The sequence below is a fragment of the Triticum dicoccoides genome, chromosome 1B (genome assembly GCF_002162155.2).
Source record: "Triticum dicoccoides isolate Atlit2015 ecotype Zavitan chromosome 1B, WEW_v2.0, whole genome shotgun sequence".
Classification (NCBI taxonomy): domain Eukaryota; kingdom Viridiplantae; phylum Streptophyta; class Magnoliopsida; order Poales; family Poaceae; genus Triticum; species Triticum dicoccoides.
In genome coordinates, this window is record NC_041381.1 from 478718558 (window position 1) to 478728745 (window position 10188).

The 10188-nt window shown below is 47.8% G+C and overlaps 2 protein-coding genes across 2 annotated transcripts; one reads left to right on the forward strand and one right to left on the reverse strand.

Moving 5' to 3' along the window:
- Positions 1 to 3404: 3404 nt before the first annotated feature.
- LOC119342720 (GDSL esterase/lipase At1g54790-like) lies at positions 3405 to 7273 on the forward strand. Its single transcript, XM_037614137.1, has 5 exons — positions 3405 to 3902; positions 5104 to 5304; positions 5809 to 5975; positions 6241 to 6511; positions 6889 to 7273. The coding sequence occupies exons 1-5, from the start codon at positions 3665 to 3667 to the stop codon at positions 7155 to 7157; spliced, it is 1146 nt and encodes a 381-aa protein (XP_037470034.1). The 5' UTR covers positions 3405 to 3664; the 3' UTR covers positions 7158 to 7273.
- Positions 7274 to 7464: 191 nt separating this feature from the next.
- On the reverse strand, positions 7465 to 8835 carry LOC119342735 (UPF0603 protein OsI_019212, chloroplastic-like). Its single transcript, XM_037614140.1, has 3 exons — positions 8352 to 8835; positions 8059 to 8251; positions 7465 to 7949 (listed from the first exon to the last, which is right to left on the reverse strand). The coding sequence occupies exons 1-3, from the start codon at positions 8778 to 8780 to the stop codon at positions 7702 to 7704; spliced, it is 870 nt and encodes a 289-aa protein (XP_037470037.1). The 5' UTR covers positions 8781 to 8835; the 3' UTR covers positions 7465 to 7701.
- Positions 8836 to 10188: the final 1353 nt, after the last annotated feature.

A 10188-nucleotide genomic window follows, 5' to 3' on the forward strand; every position in this document is an offset into this window, starting at 1 on the left:
TATCAGATATCACTTTTCGCAAGTTACCGTGAAGGGATTGACAACCCCTTTATCGCGTTGGCTGCGAGGTTCTTGTTTGTTTGTGTAGGTGCATGGGACTTTTGAGGAGCCTCCTACTGGATTGATATCTTGGTTCTCAAAACTGAGGGAAATACTTACGCTACTTTGCTGCATCACCCTTTCCTCTTCAAGGGAAAAACCAACGCATGCTCAAGAGGTAGCAATGTGCAGCACTAAACATCCATACGTAACAAACATAATTGACATCTAACTTGGACTGGGCAGCCATAGAAACACCTTCCTGTTAAAGTGCCTTCAAAAGCCACATACTTAACATGCCTCATGTGGTGCAGAATGCATTTCGATTCAGAAAGCTCAAGTTGGCCACATAAAAGGGCTCCAAAATGGTGTCTGGTTCCTCCCGCAACCAAAAAATCACCAAGAACACTGGTTTCAATCACCACTCAAAAGCACAATAAATTTGAACTGTGCATTAACCCTAAACACTACATAAATCCCCAAATCAGTAAGAACCCTAACCGTGTACAAAGATGAACCCTAAGTTAACTCAATCCTACAACCAACCCCACCCTCCCTAATCAAGAGCAATATCACAACCCTAAAATAAGCAAGTACCATGGCACTAGCCTAGCATTTAACCCTAACCCTAACATTGGGTGGCAAGGAATAAACTTACCATAAGTCTCATGTCCATGCTGACGACCTCACAGTCATCGTCGGAGCTTGTTTCCTTGTTGTTCCAGGAAGGCATGGCGGCAAGGAGATCAACGGCAGCTGACCTCGGAGACGGCGAGCGGTGGGGATCTCGTACTGGAGCAGGGGAGTGGGAGTAGAGTAGTGAGCGGGCAGGGGACGGAGCGATCGACGGAGGGGCATTTATTACCCAGTTCCGACCACACCACTCATGGTAATGGACATTAACTGTTGCGCCATCTGCGCGCTGGGCCACATGGCCTGACCGGTGTGCCCAATCCGTCAGTAAAGTGGTTAAATTGCTAGTCACTGCGGTTTTGGGTTTTTTGAAACAGCCGACCGCGCGTTTGGTAGTTTTTTGAAAAATAAAATAAAACTGGTAGTTTTTTGCAACCCTAGCCTGTAAACTAGTAGTTTTATGCTATTTACTCAAAATAAGTGCATCAAGTAGAACGTGCTATTCAGGCTGAAATTCAAGGAGTCCACCTCCTCACGCTCCTCTTAAAGAAAACCTAGGGTTCCTCTACCTTCCATTGGCACCGCCGCCAGTCCGCCTTGTCCCCCATGGCCTTAGGGCCTGTTAGAATTATTGGGATTTAGGCCAGGTGTTATATCCAATAATTTATAGAAAAATCCTATGGGCCCATGTGGCACGTTCATGCATGACAAGAAAGAAGTTGAAATTGTTGCGATGGTAGAAAATGAAATCAAATGGCTATGAATGTTGCCATTCAACCTCCCATTGATGGCATCAATGTTTTGGTTTCGGTTTTATTTCTCCATTAATACATTGGTTTCTTCATTCCACGCGTGCTAGCATATTTTTGTCATGCAAGTTGAAACGATTGGCGGACTAATGGAAGAGGAAACTGACCACTTAATAGGATTTTTAGTACATCCATTTCTCCTCTCCTTAATGGGAATTAGTGCATCCATTTTCAGTTTCATCTCGTCATGCCTATAAGAGGTTGGTCCTCTTCTCAACAAGACACACAACAAATCGCCTTGTTCTAGAACATTGCGTCGCTTATCTCTTTCCCATCTCGCTTTCCGACGTGCACCGAGGAGTGAGACAACAGACCTCTGATGTCTACTACCCAACTTATTCTTGTAGACTCGCGTTGTGCCTCCAAGCGTAGAGTTTTGTAGGACAACAACAATTTTTCCTCAAGTGGATGACCTAAGGTTTATCAATGCGTGGGAGGCGTAGGATGCAAATGTTGATTATGTTTTACCAATTGTTTTTCTGGACTAAACTTAACAAAAAATGACTAATTATTCAATAGGGCCATGGACGCGCGGTGGCTCTCGGCCCTTGCCGATGGGAGGGCTCCGGAAGGCGAGACGGTGGTGGTTCCTGAAGATGGAATAAGGTTCTCTCCGCTTAGACCTCGTCCGAGTGGTGTGTCTAGTTGTCGGTGTCAAAACCGGTGGATCTCGGGTAGGGGGTCCCGAACTGTGCGTCTAAGGCCGATGGTAACAGGAGGCGGGGGACACGATGTTTACCCATGTTCGGACCCTCTCTATGGAGGTAATACCCTACTTCTTGCTTGATTGATCTTGATGATATGAGTATTACAAGAGTTGATCTACCACGAGATCATAATGGCTAAACCCTAGAAGTCTAGCCTACGAGGTTATGATTGTGTATATATCTCTCTCTACGGACTAAACCCTCCGGTTTATATAGACACCGGAGGGGACTAGGGTTGTACAAAGTCGGTTACAGAGAAAGGAATCTTCATATCCGATCGCCAAGCTTGCCTTCCACGTCAAGGAGAGTCCCATCCGGACACGGGACGAAGTCTTCTATCTTGTATCTTCATAGCCCAATAGTCCGACTTACATCAATAGTCCAGCTGTCCGAGGACCCCATAATTCGGGACTCCCACACTAGTACCGTCCGTGGGCGTTTGAAGGTGTGTCTCCGTCGGATCTGTTTTTGGTGGATCTGCCCGGATCTGGTCATTGTTCATCTACGTTTGTGTCTCTTTAGATCGAATCCTTCCGAGCTACACTACTATTCATTGGTGCAGATGTTGTTTTGGCGCGCTCGTCCTATGGGGTCTTGGCACGACAACTTTTCGGCTGTCTTCTATAATAAGTTTTGCTCGGCTGCTGCTGCTGTTCTGGTGCGCTGGTCCTACGGGGCCTTAGCACGAGGATTTTTGGACTGTTTTCTACAACAAGTTTTGCTCGGCTGCTGCTGTTCTGGTGCGTTGGTCCTACGGGGCCTTAGCACGAGAAATTTTCGATTGTCTACCACAAAATCTATAAGTTTTGGTCGGCTGCGATGATGGAGGGGGGATGATGACAGCGCGTCTTCAGTTCGATTCAATGCTTGTACGCTAGGTGGTCTACGGATCTGAATGTAATTTTTATTATTTCTGGTGTTCATTGTATCGCCCTGATTGAACAAAATAAAAAGCAGAACATGCTATCCAAGATAGAATCTGGAATAACGTCTAGGTCACTTATCTTCACTGCAAAATTCAGAGAATTTTTTTTATCCTTCAGTGAAGGATGTTGAGTAAAACAACTCCTTGCATACTCCATGAAACCTTCACAATAATAATATGCCCCCTCTCAAGGAATTACTATTAGTTACCAGAATAATTCAGCACCACAAGGGCTAAACTGAAAAAAAACCAGCCTACACAAAAGTCATCAGTGGAGCACACACTTGCCACTTGATCATTAATGGTCTCCCCCTCGTCACCCTAAACAGAAATCAAATCTGCCTCCCTAAACTGCAAAGCTTCAAGCATCAGCAGCCTCGCTCGCTGCCCCTTCTTCTACTTCCCACCCATCTCCCCATGGCTGGAGTAAACACGAACCACAAGGATACAAGATAGTGCAGCGGAGGGGGTGGCGTAGGGAGCTGGTCAAAAGCAGCAGCCTAGCTCAGCTCCAGCATCACAGCATCCAACCTCCAACCACCGCCGCGACCATGCGTGCCGCCGTGGCGTTCCTCCTCGCCGCCGTCCTCTGCTTCGGCGGGGGCCGTGCGGCGTCCGCGTCGCCAGACTTCGACTACCCGGCGGCGTTCAACTTCGGGGACTCCAACTCCGACACGGGCGGCCGCATCGCCGCGGGCTTCGAGCCCATGCCCCCGCCCTACGGCTCCACCTTCTTCGGCGCCCCCTCCGGCCGCTTCTCCGACGGCCGCCTCATCCTCGACTTCCTCAGTGAGCACCCCCTCCCGACCCCCATCGATTCCCGACTCGGCTCGTCTCCACATACACGCTTCGCTGCCATCTGCATCTCACCACCACCAGCACCGGTGCTGACGGAAGGAATCGTCGTGTCGTAGACTGCCGAAATGGCTCGTCAGTGCGTGATTTCTGCGTGTGCCCTCAGGATGTTGCAACAGCAGCACGGAACGAATCGGTGTACGGATGATACTACCACCGTCTACAGTCGATCGTTTCCTTGATGGCAGCGTGCACATCTCCGCCGGGTCCAGCTGGTGGTTGGAGCAAAAGGGCGAATTGGTTAGGATTGTCCTTTGCCGGACAGGTCAAACGCACCCCCGGGGCGGTGGTTAGGAGTGGAGATTGACGCATCACTCTGCGGCTGGTCCTTGGTAGTTGCATTCACTGTTGTTACACTATGCTAGTGGAATTGTGCTGGATGTGAGGTGAGGGGTCCAGTTCGTGCGGTTTGGCACCCCTGATTGTGGCAACATTTCGGTGAGATCGTGCGGATCTGTGGGGAAAGCAAGCTCTGCTTCTTGGGTGGTGTTGTTCATACAGTGTACATAGAATTGGTTTGTTGCGATCCGGGTGCCTAACTTCCCGGTCGTAGTAAACATCCAAATTATCATGTGCTCTCATTTAACTAGTAGTTTGACCGGGCCAATACTTTGCACCTGATTTTTATAGGTTTAATCATTCCGAGACCAAGTGGTGATGGATTTTTACTTTTCGAAAAAAGAAAACTGATGATGGGTGTTTGGAGGAGAAACATTTTTTAGAATAATTTGGAGTAGCTAAGAAGCAAACAAATGGCTTGCACAGTTCTCCTTGTAGGAACAACATTTCCCTCCTAGTTAAGCTGTTGATCAATGATCACTAACTATAAGCATGAGTTCCATGGTTTGATGACAATGAGTCTAATTTAAAACATTTTTGCAGTATTGGTTTCATGGGCACAAATAAAATTTATGCAAAGCTGTATATCAGATAAGGTGATTCAGTTGAGTTGCTCATGTCAGGAGGTGCTTTAGGGGGGCTATTGCATTATATTTTGTCTGAAATGCTGATCCCACTGAACCTTGATTTTCTTGATATGGCTGACACCTGACAGGCTATTGCTCTTACTTTTGTCAAAGAAAAATAATGGCGTGTTCTGTATGCTGATATGTGTTTCCTCTACTTCTCCTTGTAGTGGATGCAATGGATATGCCATTCCTCAATGCATACTTGGATTCTCTTGGTGCGCCTAACTTCCGGGCAGGTGTTAATTTTGCTCAAGCTGGCTGTTCGATTACTCCAGCAAGTGCAACATCTGTCAGCCCGTTTTCATTTGGTCTTCAGATTAAGCAATTCTTTGCATTCAAGGAAAAAGTCACCAGGCTGCTCTCTCAAGGTATGACTGATTAACAGGTCTTCTGCACTATCCTAGAAGCATTTATTCCTTAGTAGAACCCTTGATTAAATGGATGTGACTTGCCAGCTGTTCTAAAGACTTAGTGCAAAAAAGTCTGAACTCATGAAAGATCTCAGCAGAACAATTGGAACCATCAAACTGAATAAGTAGACATTGTTGATTGATTACCATGTTTGTGAAAGAGCACTAAATTTCTGCATTTCACCAGAATAAATAGACAATACAACATAGGATGACAGTCATAACACATTTGAAATTATTGTACTGAGTGCAATTAGAAAATCTAAAGCTTGATGTCGTAATAGGTCTAGGATTGTCCTCTTTGAATAGTCTGACGAGCATCTATTGGGTCACAAAGTTTTAAGAGTATATATCAACTGACAAGTAAATAATGATAAGCTCCTTGATACAACAGATAACCACCCAATGCATTTGATTTCACCAATTCAGACTATGGAACCCTTTTTATTATATTTTTTACAGGAGATAGGTACCGAAGGTATATTCCTCAGTTGGATTATTTTTCGAAGGGACTCTACATGTTTGATATAGGTCAAAATGACCTTGCTGGTCAATTCTACTCGAGAACAGAGGACCAAGTCATTGCATCCATTCCGACTATCTTGTTGGAATTTGAAACTGGGCTCAAGGTTTGTAAATACATAGCGCTTCATGGTTCTAATTTTTTTTCAGTCCATGGACTTATCAGTTGTCATTTTGCCTCATTACACTTTGGTAATCACATTCTTAATAGAGGTAAAAATCTCTGTTGTAGTTCATATAGGTTTCAGATTCTGTATCATGTATCTTGGTATTACTCTTTTAATTATATAGTTTTCCAAATAAGTGCCTCACATTTAGGATATTTTTCTTTCATTTACAATAAATTCTATTATGTGTTCCTTGTTATTTCAGACACTATACGATCAGGGTGCCAGGAAGTTCTGGATTCACAACACAGGTCCTCTTGGCTGCTTACCTCAAAACATAGCTCTTTTTGGCAAAGACCCAACACAACTGGATGAACTTCATTGTGTAGCAAAGCACAATCGTGCTGCGAAGATTTTCAACTTACAGCTGCATGCACTTTGCACAAAGTTGAGAGGCCAGTTTGCTGGAGCTAATATCACTTACATCGACATCTACTCCATCAAATATGCCCTGATTGGCAATTACTCTCGATATGGTATGCAAACTAGAGTTAACCACATTCTCTTATTACCAAGAAAACCAAGCATAAAAAAATCATTTGGACCTTTCCGTATATCATATCAATAGGGTCTAGGAAGATGTTTCAAGATTACTGATCATGCTTCAAATATGATTATCATTTTGACTATCATTTGGACAGTTGGACTAAAAGAGAGGAAACAGTGACGCTTTAGATTTCGGCTCTTTTGCTCATGCTGTCTTCTAGTTTTTCAACTTTCTTGTGCTAGGGATTTTTACATATGCTGAATTATCAGTTTTCATGTTACCTCATCATCAGAATATCAACGCAGTGATATTCTTAACGATTATTGAAGTAATGTTTTTTAAATTCCCACCTTCAAACTTTTACAGGATTTGAAAGTCCCACCCAAGCATGCTGTGGATACGGAGGGCCACCCCTGAACTATGATGGCAGAGTGCCATGTGGACAGACGAAATCTGTGAACGGTAATCTCGTAACCGCGAAAGGATGCAGTGACAGCACTGAGTATGTCAATTGGGATGGAATACATTACACGGAAGCTGCAAATTTCCACGTTACATCGCAGATTCTGACCGGGAAGTACTCAGATCCTCCGTTCGTCGACAAGATGCCATTCCTTATAAAACCGAGGTTCTAATGAGCGGGTATTTATCTCCACAACTGAATTAGTAAACCAATGTAATGTTGTATTGACCACAACTGATGTATTATTTATCACATGTCAATAATCACATATAGCTTCTTTTTTCAATAGTTCAAATCCTATTCTTTTGGTGATGTGCCCTGTTCTAATGACCAACCGAGGTTCAAATTTCGTTGTAGCATGCAAGTTTTAAAGGAGAGCTTCACATTTTGCAAGCAATTGAAGTTACTAAAGAATCTTGGCAAGAAAGAGTAGATTTGCATCCAAATTAATCTCCAGTAATCACAGTATCCAGTTGAGCTATCGTAAGAAGAATTAATAAGTCCTGTTTGGGTGAGAATCTTTTTCCGAATGCTGCGGGAACTGAAGTGTGTGCTCTGTAAAATTACCTAGTTCCAAACAGGCGGCAAACACTGCACACGAGCGCGGGTGCGCTTGCATTGATCTCTCTCTGTTTCACTTCTAAACCTCCAATCCAACAGAAAACCGGGGGGACTCGAAAAATTACTGTACTGTACACGCACGCCGCTCGACTCGATCACTTCTTGGAGATGTAGGCGTAGTACTGCGCCATGGGCACGACGAAGGCGATGACGAGCAGGCCGCCGACGACGAGCGTGAACTGGCCGCGCTTCTCCTCCGTCTCCTCCTTGCTCTTGAAGTTGGACTCCCGCTTGCTCTCCTGGAACGCCGGCCCGCCCGGGTCCGGCAGCCCGTCGATCGCCGCCACCAGCCGCTTCGCCGTCGAGAAGATGGCCTCGTTGTACTTCTCGTCCGTCGCCAGCACTGCAATGCATGAGAGCAAAATTGAAAGCTCATGCTCCGTCGCCGCCGTAGTGAACATCATACTACAGTAGCATTTAACGGCCATTAGGGAAAATGGGAAGCTAATTACCTGGGAGGTTCTCGGAGACGGTGGCGTCGAGGATGGCGTCGCCGACGGCCTGCACGAAGTCCGGGCCGCCGGTGATGGCCCCCTCCTTCTGGCTGGTGACGAGCACCACGATCCCCTTGTTGCTGCCCTCCTCCACCGTCGGGTACCACTTCTCGAGCACTTGGTCCGCGTACTCAAACGCGTCAGCTTTGCTCTGCACACGTACACACGTAACAATGCGAGAGCATGAGTGAGCTAGCTACCTTGCCGCCGGCGACGAACTGCATGCCTGCTGTTGGAGATCAGGCACGTACCGTGAGCTTGCGGACGGTGACGAAGTTGATCCGGATGTTCTTGCGGGCCTCGAGGTCGCGGGCGAGGCGCTTCACGTCGGACTTGGTCACGCGGCTCAGCACGCCGGCGTCGTCCACCACGTACGTGTCCGCCGGCGGCCCGTCGTTGAGCACGTCGAACTCCGACGCCACGGCCGGCGCGGGCGCAGGCGACAGGGTGAGGGCCAGGGACAGCGCCGCGGCGGCGAGGCCGTGGTGCAAGAACGACGCCCAGCTCCCGAGGCCGCGGTCGCCGTCTCCACGCCAGGCGACGCCCGCCTGCGTCTGCGTCTGCTTCTTGAGCGAGCAGGAGACGGCGGACCTGCTGCACGGGACGGCGGCGGGGGCCGCTGGCTTCCTGGAGCCCCGGAGCGGGCCGAGCAATGCGGACGGGGAGAGGAGGGTCTCCATGGCCGCGGACGCGGAGCGGGAGGTGGGGGTTGTGCGGGGCAGGGATCACGCCGGAGTTGCTCTGCCGCGTCCATTTTGTTTGTGCGAGCGGCGTCACTCGAGTCGGATCGTGATTGGGTGGCTGGGATTCTGGAGCCGGATAAGGCGCGGCGCCAGCGTGGACGCCCGGCCATGCCTGTCCCTGTCGCGATGCGATGGAGTTCGCAGTTTGCGTAGCTATGGCTTTTTTCTGCCGTTTGTGTCTACTAGAGAGATGGTGAACGGAAATGAAAAGATCCAAAGATAACAAATAACCGAGTAAATAGCATAAAGCTACTAGTTTACAGGTTAGGGTTTCAAAAAACTATTACTTTTTTAATTTTCTCATAAAGCTACCAAACGCGTGGTCCGCTGTTTCAAAAAACCCAAACCCGCGGTGACTAGCAATTTAACCGTTTTTCTGACGGCCTGGACCCATCTGTCAGCCCACGTGGCCACGCGCGCTCACGGCGCGGCAGTTCACGGCCGTTATTCGACGCGGTCCGGCCGGAACCAAAGTAGGCTGTCGGGTTTCTTGTTCTCTCACTCCCCTCCTCTCCCCCGCAGTGACCTAGTGGGCGATGGCGGCGGCGCAGCCAGATCTCGTCGGCGGCGAGCGATTGAGCCAAGGCGGCACTGGCGAGGAGGGTGGTGGACCCTCAGAGGTGGACAAATGGCTAGGCAGCTCGAGCTTCCCGGCGCAGCGGTCGCAACAGCCATCACCGCCCGCGGCTCATGTGGATCCGGCGAGCTCAGATCCGGAAGTCCACGCGGCCAGGGCAGTGGCGAAGCGCATCCACGCTGATCCAGCAGGCGGCCACCATTGGGCGTCGTCCTTTGGTGGAGTAAGGTAAGCACTGCTCAATGTTTCTGGGTGCTTTAGTTCAAATTAGAAGAAAGTGCTACTGTATTTATGGGTCAATTTAATCCTACAGCTTAGATGATGCGAGTTGGGACTTGAGGCTACATTTTCAAGGAATAGATAATATGGAGAAAAGGTATTCAGTGTCCTCAGATATCAGTTATCTGACCATATTAGCATTGATTGAGTTGGAGGGCTATGGAATGGATGCATTTCTAACTTATGTAAAGGAAGAGGGAAAGGGGCTGGAGGGTGTGGAGGCCCTGGATAGTGAGGAGGCATTAGAGGAAATGCTTGACTTATTTGTTGATAATAAGGTAATGAACATCAGTGTCAGAAAAGCTACTGATCCAAGCCCAGCAGATGAGGAACAGATCCCCATTGATCATGTTGGTGAACCTGTTGTTTACAGAGTTTCACAAGAAGGTGTTATGTACCCTGCCCCTGATGATCCCTACATAAACACACCGCAAAGCAGCAATTTTAACAAGGGGAAAAAGTTGTGGAAGAAGAAGATGTAGAAGAAGC

Bases quoted from the DNA above. Each gene is read 5' to 3' on its own strand.
- LOC119342720 (XM_037614137.1), top strand. From the start codon at position 3,665: ATGCGTGCCGCCGTGGCGTTCCTCCTCGCCGCCGTCCTCTGCTTCGGC. The intron at 5,305-5,808 runs GTATGACTGATT...TATTTTTTACAG, and splicing joins CACCAGGCTGCTCTCTCAAG to GAGATAGGTACCGAAGGTAT. The intron at 6,512-6,888 runs GTATGCAAACTA...AAACTTTTACAG, and splicing joins TGGCAATTACTCTCGATATG to GATTTGAAAGTCCCACCCAA.
- LOC119342735 (XM_037614140.1), bottom strand. From the start codon at position 8,780: ATGGAGACCCTCCTCTCCCCGTCCGCATTGCTCGGCCCGCTCCGGGGC. The intron at 8,252-8,351 runs GTACGTGCCTGA...GTACGTGTGCAG, and splicing joins TCACCGTCCGCAAGCTCACG to AGCAAAGCTGACGCGTTTGA. The intron at 7,950-8,058 runs GTAATTAGCTTC...CATGCATTGCAG, and splicing joins CGTCTCCGAGAACCTCCCAG to TGCTGGCGACGGACGAGAAG.